At 42.0% G+C, this 14,370-nt stretch overlaps 1 protein-coding gene across 1 annotated transcript; it reads left to right on the forward strand.

The window, feature by feature from the left end:
- Window positions 1-568: 568 nt before the first annotated feature.
- On the forward strand, window positions 569-13,971 carry LOC108925342 (protein mono-ADP-ribosyltransferase PARP14-like). The gene is made up of 13 exons (XM_018737185.2): window positions 569-603; window positions 2,030-2,237; window positions 2,760-2,872; window positions 3,254-3,281; window positions 3,609-3,806; window positions 7,358-7,594; window positions 7,948-9,860; window positions 10,252-10,294; window positions 10,474-10,623; window positions 10,910-11,080; window positions 11,166-11,390; window positions 12,141-12,224; window positions 13,418-13,971. Exons 2-13 carry the CDS (start codon window positions 2,063-2,065, stop codon window positions 13,789-13,791), a joined length of 3,711 nt encoding a protein of 1,236 aa, XP_018592701.2. The 5' UTR covers window positions 569-603; window positions 2,030-2,062; the 3' UTR covers window positions 13,792-13,971.
- Window positions 13,972-14,370: the final 399 nt, after the last annotated feature.

Genomic DNA, 14,370 nt, shown 5'->3' on the forward strand with positions numbered 1-14,370 from the left:
ATGGTAGAGGTTATATATTCAATATACAATTATCCCAAAATGTATAACTTAAGTTACTCCACAATATACACATTTAACAGTACATATATTTCACAAAATTAAAACCTTGTCAGTAAATATATAGAAGCTGACATCAGCTGCCTCCACCAGCTACTACACAAAGGAAGAAGCTATTGCTATAGCTCATTGTTTTGAACTTTACAGTCCTGGGGAGTAAAACAGTGGTAAGACATTGAACTGATTATAGTCTGTTGGACTCAGTGACATGTTCACACAATGAGTAGAGCTGATAGAGCATCTGGGCTGTTCTGTTGTGGACTTGAATCCAGCTCAGCCTCTATCATATGCGTGTGTGTATGGGAGTTTGCATACTCCCCACTTCTGTGGGCAACGACATGGTCTCCCCTCCGAAAACGAATATTAACGTGACTTTTTGAGGCGTCACCCTTGACAGCAGCGACAGACACAGAGTATCCCGAATACAGCTATGTCCACACGCTCGTCATGCGCGATCGTACCCACTTTCAGTTTCGATCCTCGCTTTTCTATCGCTTCATTCGCCGCTTCCTCCGCTGGGTGCCGTACGGCCGCAGGACTCCGTCTGTGAGTGTTTGTTTGCGTCCCTGCATCCTAACAAAATCCCCACAATCCATCGTCCTGCTTATGAATAATAACTAAGAAAGTAAGAAAGTTCAGGGTACTTTACGTTCAGTTTACATTTATTCGTTTAACGGGCGCTTTTCTCCAGAGACTCGCGGTGTTAAGATACCAGAGATTCCTGCGAAGAACCAGTTGTGTTCCGACCTACCTATGTATGTCCGTCTTTATTACATTTCCCGCATTTTCAAGCCCTGTGACCGAGTCCTTTACTGAAAAACGCCGAAATTCTAGTCATTCTCTGGGGAACGTTCGGCATTCAGCATGTGAAAAGTACATTGGACCGTCCCTTAGCCCTTCCGTCCTGTACGAGTGAAAGACTAACACACCAGCGCCGAAACTCATTCATTGACAGGACATGATATGAGCGCAAACAAATACATCATTCACTCGCTGTTAATTAAACTGTCTATATTGTCTAAGCACAGACTACAGTTTACTTTTTGTCCTGAAATTGTTTTTCATGTAGAATATATTTCACTTTCACTTTCGGTTTGAAAACTACTGCTCCGTCGTTCGTGGTCTTATAATAATAATAATAATAATAATAATAATAAATTATTATTATTATTGGGAGGGGCGCGGTGGCGCAGTGGGTTGGACCACAGTCCTGCTCTCCGGTGGGTCTGGGGTTCAAGTCCCGCTTGGGGTGCCTTGCGACGGACTGGCGTCCCGTCCTGGGTGTGTCCCCTACCTCTCTCCAGCCTTACGCCCTGTGTTGCCGGGTAGGCTCCGGTTCCCCGTGACCCCGTATGGGACAAGCGGTTCTGAAAATGTGTGTGTGTGTGTGTGTGTGTGTGTGTATTATTATTATTATTATTATTTAGAAACTTCCCAAAATTACGTCATCAAACATTTCTGTGTGTGCATATGTATGTAGGATATACAGCAGTTGTTGAATGCTGTTTTGTGAACTGTTACAAAACTGAATCAGCCCAGTATATTCTGGTTACAATGCATGATGAGGGCTAATTTTGGCTTGCTACAGTATTACACCATTTCAGGAAAAGTACGCCGCACAGTTCATAAAACGAACGTCTGCCTGGGCCACAGTGAAGTTACTGATACATTTACTGACTAAAAAACTCAGTCTGTTTAGGGATTGTAGCTCAGGCACTAAATGTAAACGGAAGCTACAAAAATGAAGGCTGAAAACTGTTATAAAGAAGTCAGAGATAAAATGCACAGGTTATGAAAAAGGTAGAAGAATAATGATTTTTGATATCTCTATCAGCACTGCTTGTTCAGCTCCAGTAAAAATTTCCTTACTATGCAGATAATTTGAAGTTACACTGTGTTAAATTTTGAACTGTAAGTTACCTTTGATAAAGGCATCAGTTAAATAAATACATAATTTTCTGATTTTCTTCAGATTTTGCAGTCTCAGGTGTTTTCCAGTGGAAGGATGGAAGATCATCCATTCCCAGTAGTGGTTGAGGGCGACTGGGAACAAAATACTAATAAAGTGAAGAAAAAGCTCCAGATTTACTTCCAGAGCCCCAAAAACTCTGGTGGGGGAGAATGTGTAGTAGAATTTGACACATCTGGCAATAAAGCAATTGTATGGTTCAAATCTGATGGTAAGGATTTTTAACAAAAATAATAGCAAGTGTGGATTAGGTCAAAATAGTTGTTTTAAAAGTATATATTTATATCTCTGATCTTTATTTCTTTACAAAAGATAACTGTGACATATGTGTAATGGTAAAATTCACATCTACATGATTTAGTACAGATCAACTATATCCTATTGTTGGGTTATGTATTTGAAGGTAGCTTTTGAGATTTACAGTTTCTTTGTATACTACACATGTCTTTTGCTAAGTAGTGAACAGCAAGACCAAAGGTATGTAATTCAGTGAATGTTTTTACAAAATGTCTTTGCAATTTTTAGCCATGGGGCTCGAGAACATGTTACATAAAGCATTTAGTTTCTTTTCATTAAAAGGATGACAGAATGACCCAAACAAAGATTTGAATTTTGAGATTTGAACTGAATAAAGTATCTGCTAAGCATCTAAATGGAAATGCAGTGGGGTTTTTATTATCCATGACATATAGCAGATCTGACATGTATTCTTTACATCTTTTCACGTCTTTAGTCAGAGAAAACATTCTCCAAAGAAAGAACCATGTCGTTAATATAGACAGTAAGGACGTGAACCTGAGAGTGTCAATAGCAGAACTGCCTGAAGGTGCTACTGATAGTCATGTGGTAAGTAGCTTTTTCTCATTAACCCTGTTCATTTTTATATACTGTTATGGATTTATCACTAAATGACTTGTTATAACAAAATGTAAACCAGTCCATAACAAATGAACTCATTCGCATTCATATTCAAAAATCATCACCAGTTCACCCTATGGAAAAAATCTGGACAAAGAAGTGCCAAACACAGAGAGAACAGGGAAACTCCAAATCTGAACCAGATTCTTGTTACGACATTAAATTAGATTAATTATTTGAATAATTACAGTATACTACTTTGTCATACTGTGTACATTTTTGAGAATAATTAATAAAATATTATAGTAACTATACATAGAACTGGGAGAAATCAAATAAAATATTTTGTTTAACTTTCTTTTCTTGCAGGGAGAACTCTTCCGTAAACATGAGTCAGGTAAAAAAATGTGCAGATAAATATTATACATATTAATATATAATCAATTTTAAAACCACTTTTTAATTGAATGCATTGCGTGTATTAACAGAAATATTGACATCATTAAAGCATATAGTTTGTCACCACAAAAAATAAATGTTGTACATAATGGCTGAAATAGTTTTAGCAGTATATTCATCATCCTTTTAATGTCATTGTTTTGCAAAATTCCAGAAGTAATAAAGCACTGGAAAATTCTAATTCATAATTTATTAATTTATTCAATTATAATTACTTTTTGCATTGCCAAAAAGTGGTGAGTGGGGCAATTTTTCCATACTGCAGGTGTTGAAAAGGTCCAGAATTCCCTACAAGCCAAAACTGAAGAAATACACATAACTAACATAATTTTGTTAGAGAATTTGAAGAGCATTGAAAAAGACATTTTAGTAATGATGGTTAAGGAAATTAGCAAAGATGAGTTTTCAGCAGAATTGCACAAAAACATCAAAAAAGCCATCGTTTCCTTCAGCAACACTGATGGTAAGTGTAAATTAAACCTCAGATTTTTGTTGTGTAAAGCTGACTGTGAATGTCAGTCATGGAGGACATAACTTGCAGTGTGGAACTCTGTGTCTGATGTAAAAATTCAAAATTGCTGTAGTAATAACAAGTAATTGACTTCCATCCATCCATCTTCCTCCGCTTATCCGGGACCGGGTCGCGGGGGCAGTAGCCCAAGCAGAGCCCCCCAGACTTCCCTCTCCCAGCACACCTCCTCCAGCTTCTCTGGGGGAACCCCAAGGCGTTCCCAGGTCAGCTGGGAGACGTAGTCTCTCCAGCGTGTCCTGGGTCTGCCCCAAGGCCTCCTCCCAGTGGGACATGCCCGGAACACCTTCCCAGGGAGGCGTCCAGGAGGCATCCGGAACAGATGGCCGAGCCACCTCAACTGGCTCCTCTCGATGGGGCAATCCACCTTTTTATGACTGAGAACCATGGCCTCGGATTTGGAGGTGCTGATTCTCATCCCTGCCGCTTCGCACTTGGCTGCAAACCTCTCCAGTGCACGTTGTAAGTCTTGATTCGATGAAGCCAACAGGACCACATTGTCCACAAAAAGCAGAGACGAGATCCTGCGGCCACCAAAACAGACACCCTCCGTTCCCTGGCTGCGCCTAGAAATTCTGTCCATGAAGATAATGAACAGAATCGGTGACAAAGGGCAGCCCTGGCGGAGTCCAATATGCACTGGGAACAGGTCTGACTTACTGCCGGCAATGCAAACCAAGCTCCTACTCCGGTCATACAGGGAACGAACAGCCCGTAGCAACGAGCCCTGAACCCCATAATCCCGAAGTACCTCCCACAGGATGCCACGAGGGACACGGTCGAATGCCTTCTCCAGGTCCACAAAACACATATGGACTGGTTGGGCAAACTCCCATGAACCCTTCAACACCGTAGTGAGGGTATAGAGCTGGTCCAGTGTTCCACGGCCAGGGCGAAAACCGCATTGCTCCTCCTGGATCCGAGGTTCGACTATCGGTCGGATTCTCCTTTCCAGTACCCCGGCATAGACTTTCCCAGGGAGGCTAAGGAGTGTGATCCCCCTATAGTTGGAACACAATCTCCGGTCCCCCTTCTTAAAAAGAGGGACCACCACCCCGGTCTGCCAGTCCAGAGGCACCGTTCCTGAGCTCCACGCAATGCTGCAGAGGCGTATCAGCCAAGACAGCCCCACAACATCCAGAGACTTGAGAAACTCGGGGTGGATCTCATCCACCCCCGAAGCCTTGCCACCGAGGAGTTTTTTGACTACCTCAGCAACTTCAGCCAGGGTAATGGACGAGTCCCCCTCTGAGTCCCCAGCCTCAGCTTCCTCTACGGAAGGCGTGTCGGAGGGATTGAGGAGATCCTTAAAGTACTCCTTCCACCGCCCGAGGACATCCTCAGTTGAGGTCAGCAGCGCACCATTTCCACTGTAAACAGTGTTGGCGGAACACTGCTTCCCCCTTCTGAGTCGCCGGACGGTTTGCCAGAATCTCTTTGAGGCTGACCGAAAGTCTTCCTCCATTGCCTCACCGAACTCCTCACAGGCCCGAGTTTTTGCCGCGGCGACTGCCAGAGCCGCGTTCCGTCTGGCCCGCCGGTACCCGTCAGCTGCTTCAGGAGTCCCATGAGCCAGCCAGGCCTGACAGAACTCCTTCTTCAGCTTGACGGCATCCCTTACCTCCGGTGTCCACCACTGTGTTCGGGGATTGCTGCCGCGACAGGCACCAGAGACTTTATGGCCGCAGCTCCGAACCGCTGCCCCGACTATGGAGGTGTGGAACATAGTCCATTCAGACTCAATGTCCCCAATCTCCCTCGGGACCTGGTTGAAGCTCTGTCGGAGGTGGGAGTTGAAGACCTCTCTGACAGGGGCCTCCGCCAAACGTTCCCACTATGCGTTTGGGCCTGCCAGGTCTGTCCAGCTTTTTCCCCAGCCATCGAATCCAACTCACCACCAGGTGGTGATCAGTTGACAGCTCAGCCCCTCTCTTCACCCGAGTGTCCAAGACATATGGCCGAAGATCTGAAGAAACAACTACAAAGTCGATCATCGACCTCCAACCATCAGTGCACTTGGCACCAGGACACCCTTATGCATGAACATGGTGTTCGTTATGGACAAACTGTGACTAACACAGAAATCCAATAACAACTCACCACTCGGGTTCAGATCAGGGAGGCCGTTCCTTCCAATCACGCCCCTCCAGGTGTCACTGTCGCTGCCCACGTTGGCGTTAAAGTCCCCCAGTAGAACGACAGAGTTTCCAGTGGGAGCGCTTTCCAGCACGCCCCCAAGGGACTCTAAAATGGCCGGATACTCTGCACTGCCGCTAGGCGCATAAGCAAACGACAGTGAGAGACCGTTCCCTGACCCGAAGGCGCAGGGAGACGACCCTCTCGTTCACTGGGGTAGACTCCAACACATGGCGGCTTAACTGGGGGGCTATTAATAAGCCCACACCCGCCCGCCGCCTCTCACCCTGGGAAACGCCAGAATACTGGAGAGTCCACCCTTGCTCGAGAAGAGTGGTTCCAGAACCCAAGCTGTGAGTGGAAGTGAGCCCGACTATATCTAGACAGTATCTCTCAACCTCCTGCACTAGCTCAGGTTCCTTCCCCGCCAGTGAGGTGGCATTCCAACTCCTAAAAGCCAGAGTTGGCGCCCGAGGTTTGGGTCGGCCGGGCACTCGGCCCCGACCACCACCCAAATCACAACGCACCGGCCCCTTACGTCCTCTCCGGCAGGTGGTGAGCCCACCAAAGAACGGCTCCATGTTTTGGCTTCGGGCTGAGCCCGGCCAGGCCCCGTGGGCATAGACCTGGCCACCAGGTCTCACCGGGGCCCCCCCCCCCAAGGCCTGGCTCCAGGGTGGGGCCCCGGTGACCCCATACCGGGCAGGGTGAACAAGATCCTTGATTTAATAGTCATAAGGGGATTTTGAACCGCACTTTGTTTCGTCTGTCACCCAGGACCTGTTTGCCTTGGGAGACCCTACCAGGGGTATATAGACCCAGGCAACATAGCTCCTGAGATCATTCAGGCACTCAAACCCCTCCACCACATTAAGGTGGCGGTTTGCGGAGGGGAGTAATTAACTTTTAAACCAGAAATAACTGTAACTAATACTTCAGTGCTTCACGGCTGTCTTCTGATTGTATTTTTTCTACTGATCTCCAGATTCAGAGCAACATTTTCTCAGTACATTTTCATTTATTCATTCACTTTGCTTCATAGCAACTAATAATGTTAAGCTACCTACAATTACTTACCCATTTAAACAGCTGTGTAATTTTTACTGGACCAATTTAAACTGTGAGTTCCACACAGCTGGAGGTAGGTAGCAGCAGCTTTAACAACTTTAACAAGTACCAGCTGCCCCTCGTAAGAAAATATATTGCTGTTGCATATGCCACATATGTTATATATTACAAAGGTAAATGCTGGGCTACAAGGGTGTTTAGCTTCAAAGTAAGCCATATATTCACAATGTACATAGAGAGCCTGTTATTAAGTTCATTCATTCTTCTTTCTTGCTTCCTAGATGCAACTCAGTTTCTTGTGGATTGCTCCAGTAACAAAAAATTTCTGCAGTACGGTCTCAGTGCCAGGCCTCTTGAGCAGACCAGGAGTGTGAGGGTTGAAAATTTGCCATCTAACACCACAGAGGGGTTGCTGAAGTCTTCTTTTGAAAGGGCAAAGAGTGGAGGAGGCCCAGTGGAAGCCATTAAAATGATACCGGAGGAACAAGCTGCGATCATCACTTTCATCGATCCTCAAGGCAAATCCATATGAATGCTCATGTATATGTTAGTACACTGTTGTGCAGTTGGGGGGGCATGGTGGCACAGCGGGTTTGGCTGCGTCCTGCTGTGTGGCAGGTCTGGGGTTCAGCTCGTGCTTGGGGTGCTTTGCTGTGGACTGACATCCCATCCAGAGTGTGTCCTCTCCCCCTCCAGCCTTGCACCCTGTGTTGCCGGGTTAGGCTCTTGCTCGACGTGACCCCACTTGGGACAAGTGGTTTTAGACTGTGTGCGTTGTGCAGTCACATTAACATATTTTTGTTTCTGTTATGAAGACTACTCATCACTAAATGCATTCATGTAATTGTTGATTTGTGTCTTTTTGTTTCAGTTCTGGAAACTCTGCAAAACAACAGACAGTACGTCTGTGAGGTTCCCATCAATGTGTACCCCTACTACGACTCCATAGGCATGGCTCTGTCTGTGGCCAAAGGAACAACAGTAACAACAGGAGTGGCTACAGGTGCAGAGAGGCTAAAACCAGTGGAAGAGGAAGTACTGCAAACAACGACAAGACAATTTGAAATGGAAAAGGAGTGCGTGTCAGAGGAGATTTATCTGGAACCTACCATGTTCTACATCCTGGAGCAAGGTGGAATTAAGCAGGGTACTACTGGAAAATTTCCTGAACCAAAGCTTACTTACATTCCAGATGTTCAGAAGCTGGTCATTTTTGGTTTGCCCAATGAAGTATCAGCCATAAAACATGACATACAGCTGAAAATTAACAAAATTAAACAAACATCTGTTGATGTTGATGTCACTCTACTAAGCTTTCTTAGTGAAGTGGACAACAAGAAGATGAGTTTGCAAATGTTTTCTTCCTGTAAAATTAATGCTCTGTACAAAATAGTTAGTGGGGCTGTGTTCATTGTTGCGAGCTGTGACCAAACTTTAGCTAAGGCAGAAACACGGTTGAAGAAGGTCTTGATGACGCAGCATATGAATGTGCAGGATCCAGAGATTCTAAAGAAACCAGAGTGGCTGAAGTTTAAAGCAGAGTTAGTGGAGGCCTACAATTCAGCCTGCAAAACAGTAACAATAAACTATGTTACAGAAAGTACACTAGTAATATGTGGGCTGAGTAAGCAAGTGATGGCAGTCTGTGAAAGAGTGTCAGATTTCATAAACAAAAACACACATGTTGAAGAGTTTGTCCCAGTTCAGTGCAACACAGTCCTAGAGTTCATACAGGTATTTGAATCCCAAGCCTGGCAAAAATATAACAGTAACAATGGAGTAAAAATTCTCTTTGAGAATAATGGTCCACATGTAAAACTGTCTGGGGGAAGTCTCCTGGTTCAAGAGCTGAAGTCTTTATTTCACAAGTTAGCAGATCCCCTATTCACTGATTGCCTGAGGATCTGTAATCCTGGGGCTAGGAAGCACTTCCTGGAAAAACAGAATTTACTTACCACATTTTTGATTAAGCATTACAACTGTGTAGTAATGCTTGAAGACAACAAGTTAGAAGTGGGTGGAGAGGAAGCCAAGAAGAACACGGCAGAACAGGAAGATAAAGATGTGCAATGGACTTGTAAAGTAAAGATGCCAAATGGAGAAGTCATTGTTGTTGGCAAAGCCAACCTCTGTCGAGTTGCTGTAGATGCTGTTGTCAATGCTGCTAACGGACATCTGAGGCACACGGGTGGTCTGGCTGGAGCGCTTGTCTTTGCTGCAGGACCTCAATTACAGGATGACAGTGACCAGTATATCAAGAAAAATGGCCCTCTGAGGACTGGACAAGCCATTGCTACAGCAGCGGGCCAACTCCCTTGTCGGATTATTATCCATGCAGTTGGTCCAAGGTATAGAGAGACAGACAACGCTACAGCTGTGCGGCTCCTTAAGCGTGCTGTGTTGGAGAACTTGATTGTGGCTGTGAAAAATAATTCCTCCACAATAGCTATTCCAGCTATAAGCTCTGGGATTTTTGGCTTTCCACTGAACTTGTGTGCTGAGACCATTGCAAAGACTGTGCGAGAGCACTGTGAGAAACCTCCGGAAGGCAGGGGCACTCTGAGTAAGATCTACCTGTTAAATCATGATGACAAGACTGTCCAAGCCATGACCACGGCTGTGATGAAAGTGTTTGAAGACATGCAGATGCAGCTCCCAGCACAATGGAACCAACCAAAGAGCAATGCATCCTCAAACAAGCAAAAATATGCACAAGGAAGGAAGAATCTCAACAACAGTGATATTGTTGGAAAAGAAAAAACTGAATCCATCCAAGGAGCAGCAGTGAGTAATCTTTGCAACCTTTATTATATACAAAATTTAACAAAATTAATTTAAAAGTTCATGCTTGTTTTTTGCAGTACTACTCGTGGGTCTTTAATTATATAAGTAAAACTTAACTGTGTTTATCTCTGAAGGGAAAGAACTTGTTTTATAATAATCGAAATTATGCGTTCTTAGATTGTGTTACAATAATTATTTCTTCAAGTTTGTCTTATACAACACGCAGCAGATATAGTATAACTAACTATATAACATTGCCCAGAGCAGATATATAACGACACAGAAGAAACAAAGAGTTGAATCCTAAAAGACAATTTAGAACTTTCACTGCAGTCTGTTTAGTCATCCAGTTGAAATTAATTTGTCTTTTTTCTAAAAAAATATCTTTCAGTCCATAGAAGCAGATGTTGCTCAGACACCACAGGAAAGTCCTGGTAAGTACCCAGCGTAAAGAACTCTTCTGTATAAATATAGTAAAATAGGACAGTGAAATAAGACAAGAATTTGTAATTACTTCTGCTGCCAGCTGTTTCTGGCAGTATCCTAGTCCCTGTGTCTAAACTGAGAGTATTTCTGGCATCTCTACGTGTTTTTGGTTTTTCTTCCTGTCAAGCCTTTTTCAGCTTCATCTCCATACCCAGTCCAGGCAGATACATGATGCAAATTGGGCAAATTACTTTCAAAGTGTTATCAGAAGGTAACGTGGAGGAGGTCACTGATGCAGTTGTCATCTTCAGTAGTAATGCCTTTACTCCAAAATCAGGTGAGCATTTATGCTTTTAAAATATTATTTTGAAAACATCGTGTTGCTTCAGACATGATGAGTTTTTTTTTTTTTTTTTACTTTTTCAGGGGTATCATAACAATACTGTAAATTGCTCTCTTTTTGTTATTAATTTGTGGAATTGGAGACAAAATGAAACACAAAAAAAGTAATTAATGTGTAATGGGTAAACTTAACCGTTCAATGAACAAAAAGCTTTTTTTTTTTGCTTCTATGAGGGAATCGCATACGCATGTGTTATTTCCTATAAACTGATATTTTCTAGGTGCATTGCCAAACTGTGGAATTGCAGTGACCCAGTCAGGACACCTACCTTTAGTCATTCATGTTTGCATTGAAAATAATACCAATGACATCAAGAAAAAAATACTTGATGCGCTCCTGAAGTGTGAAGAGAACAAGTGCACGTCTGCCCGTTTTCCTGCGGTGGACACAAGTTAGTATGAAAGCATCCTGCATTACAACGTGAAACCCTGGTGTAGATAAAATTAGCAGGCTCATTGCTGCAGTCTCTTTTTCAGGCATGGGAGGACTTCCTCCATCGTCTGTCCCAGATGCATTTTTGGGTGCTGTGGCTGAGTTTCAGATGAAAAGGAAAGGGCGACATTTACAGGCCGTGAATGTGGCGGTCTTCCACTCAGATATGGTTGTAGACTTTTACAAGAGCATGAAGGCAAGGGAGGCACAACCCTGCACAGCACTGCAAAAATCATCTTGGTTTTCGAATCCCTTCAGTGGAGTTGCCGGTTAGTTCAGGTTATAATTACAGACTGAAATGTCTCTCCTTACACTTTCTGATGGAATATTTCATTGTTGATCATCTGAAATTTTACATAGCGTTTTTCTGTATAAATGTGTTACAAGTAAAACTAAATATATACATTTTTTTAACTTGTAAGTAAGTATTACTTGTATTACACCTCTAAAATGATCCTTGTAAATGCTTTTCAGGTGAGCAGGTATATTTTATGACTTTCTGACACGATTATGAAAATCTTATATCGCTGTTTTTCTTTTACTCTTTGTAGCTGAACAGTATCAGAATGGTAGTTTGGGCAAAATGCTCTCATACCAAACTTGTAAAAAATAAAAACTAATGCTATTTTATATGATTACATAATTTTATGTGATTTTTCAAAATTTATGAGTAAGGGCTTACAATATTTTATGTAGCCTATTTTCTGATATATAGAGTAGCGGGACACTATGACACTTAAAATGAAAAAGCACTTCCATTAGGACCCACTTTTGAAAAGTATACAGTAGAATAAAGCATAATGTGTGTAGATGAATTAAAAATGGGTATTTTTTCTTTTTTTCAGAATAATAAGTTGGTACAGGAAAAATTTATAATACCAGTTCATTTTTTTTTTTTGTTTAATAAACAGTATATGTCAGGGATATTCGTACCAACTTCTCATGAATATAGTAGCATTACTTGTTGCCGTTTTCTTCCATGACAGGAAGAATATGCAATTTATACAATGCATTTCTAGGAACAAGCGGTGTAACAAATGAAGCCTCTAGTAGAAGACATGGAGAAGAGGCAGATAAAGGCTTCACCTTGGACAGGGGAAAAGGTAAGGGCTCAGGCTTACCCTAGTGATAGGGACAGTATTCCATTTTCAAACTTAATAGGTAAATAAAAGTCCTGTGGTAATTACACTAAATAGATAAGACACAAAATACTTGCAAATGAAATTTATATTTCAGCTCCAGAAAAAAAAGAAAATAAAAATATGACTTACACAGCAATTTACATTATATTATGTGCTCTGCAACAAGAAGATTAAAATGTGGCCGTAATGATATGATATGTATATAACAGTACAAAATAGCAGTGTCATTTTCTCCCGTATCTGTAGCTATAAAAATAGACGAAATGATAGAATAAATGATTTTCATTTGTATAAAAGGTAACATTACCACTCAGAAATGCAAAGGAAGGAGTCTTACCCTGCAGCATTACCATAGTGAACTGATTACAGTGCACTGCATTTTGCAATAAATTACATGATCGTTTTTTCCACTTTTCATTTGCAATTTATTGACCTAAGGAAGATACTGAGTTCAGTAAAGTTTTACTGTATTTACTGTATCAAAGGCCAGCATTGTTGTTCGATTATCCATTAACCAGGCTTTCTGTTTTGCATGCAGCTTTTTTATTTACAATGACAAAGGTTACAGTCAGTCATGACTGGTTGCAGTTATAGGCTTTTACCTTCTTGTTATAAGGATTATTTTGAACAATCCCAAACCTACCCTAACTGGTTGAATAAAGAATAATGAAAGAGAATAACAAAATCAGTAGTTTTAGCCTGTTCTGGTGCTGTTCCTTTACTGAGTTTATTTTGCCTGAGTTTTGGCACCGCGAAGGCATTCTGGCATCACTTTGAGGAACAGGATAAAGACCAGGCGGTGTCCCCTAAGCGCAGGAAATAGGATCACTTAGAGACAATCAGACCTTCCTCACAGCACTTTCTCAAGGGAGGGCATGTTAACATGCCCAACTTGCCCTCTTATAGTCTAGCTGATGTTGTATTAATAAATGTTCATTCTGTTTGGCCTTTAAATCCAAATTCACTGATTTGTTGGGCATTTTAATTAAAAATGAAACTATGTTTGATTTACATTGCAGTACACATAAAAAGTGCAATAAGTATAAAGAAAATCCATGAACATTACAAACAAAAAAAATCTGACAAGTAGTACTGTGCCCTAGGCCCATGGTGCAGAAATGAATTTTTAACTTGTTCACTATTTTGTTCCATAGATATAGAGAGTGAACCAAAGACCAGGAAGTTTGACCTTTCTGTCTATCAGTCAGTGGGAAAGAACTTCACTCCTGTAGTCTTTCAGTTCTGTGGTCAAAGTGCAGAAGATGTGGCAAGGGCAAAAGAAGAGTTTTATAACATCATTAAAGGAGAACTACGAGAGTGTACAATTGAACACCAGTGTATTGCCAAAATCTCAGCAGAGGATTTTGTGAAGCTGAATGATCTGGAGAGGAAGCTAACAGTCAAGATTCTTCTGGAGAAGCATCCCAAACCTTTATTTCATCTGGAAGGGCTCACCCAAGATGTGCTTACAGCTGAAGAAGAGATTACAGGGATCATCAATGACATAATACTAGCTGAGAAAGCATAATGTTTATTTTACTTGAGCAGTAAAATGTCAGATGTTGTTTACTGGAAGAATTCATAACCTTTTCTGTGTTGGTAAATTGAATAAGAGGTGTGGCAGGTGGTTTAGTGGTTACAACCACTGCTTGTGGATTCAAAGAACCCAAGTTGATATCCTGCTGCCTACTATGGGACACTTACTTAAGCAATGTACTTTGAATTGCTCTAGTTCAGAATTGTTCTGCTGTTTAGTTGTGTAGATCACTGTAAGTGACTTTGGAGAAAGGCATCACTGAAAAATAAATACTGTATATTTTTATCAGTTCAATTGGTTGCATTGTCATTTAAAATTTATGAAAGGTTGCTCACATTTTTTCTTAAGTTTTTACAGGGATCACTGAGATGCAACCCTTGCAAAAACTAACAAGCACTGAGGATGAACAGTACTTGCGGGTTTAAAATAAATGTTTTAAGAGCATTAGGTGAGGGCCACCAACACTGGCGCCATAACCAGGAGTTCAAAGCAATGGCAGAAGCTATCAGTACACCATAGCATTTGTAAAGCAAGGTGAAAGAGCAGGACTTACACCCAGTGCCAGGTTTG

The sequence above is a fragment of the Scleropages formosus genome, chromosome 13 (assembly GCF_900964775.1).
Source record: "Scleropages formosus chromosome 13, fSclFor1.1, whole genome shotgun sequence".
In the NCBI taxonomy this organism is placed as follows: Eukaryota; Metazoa; Chordata; class Actinopteri; order Osteoglossiformes; family Osteoglossidae; genus Scleropages; species Scleropages formosus.

Excerpts from the sequence above, each read along its gene's own strand:
- LOC108925342 (XM_018737185.2), top strand. The coding sequence starts at position 2,063 with ATGGAAGATCATCCATTCCCAGTAGTGGTTGAGGGCGACTGGGAACAA. Across the intron at positions 10,295-10,473 it reads GACACCACAGGAAAGTCCTG|CCTTTTTCAGCTTCATCTCC; the intron begins GTAAGTACCCAG and ends CTTCCTGTCAAG. Across the intron at positions 12,225-13,417 it reads CACCTTGGACAGGGGAAAAG|ATATAGAGAGTGAACCAAAG; the intron begins GTAAGGGCTCAG and ends TTTGTTCCATAG.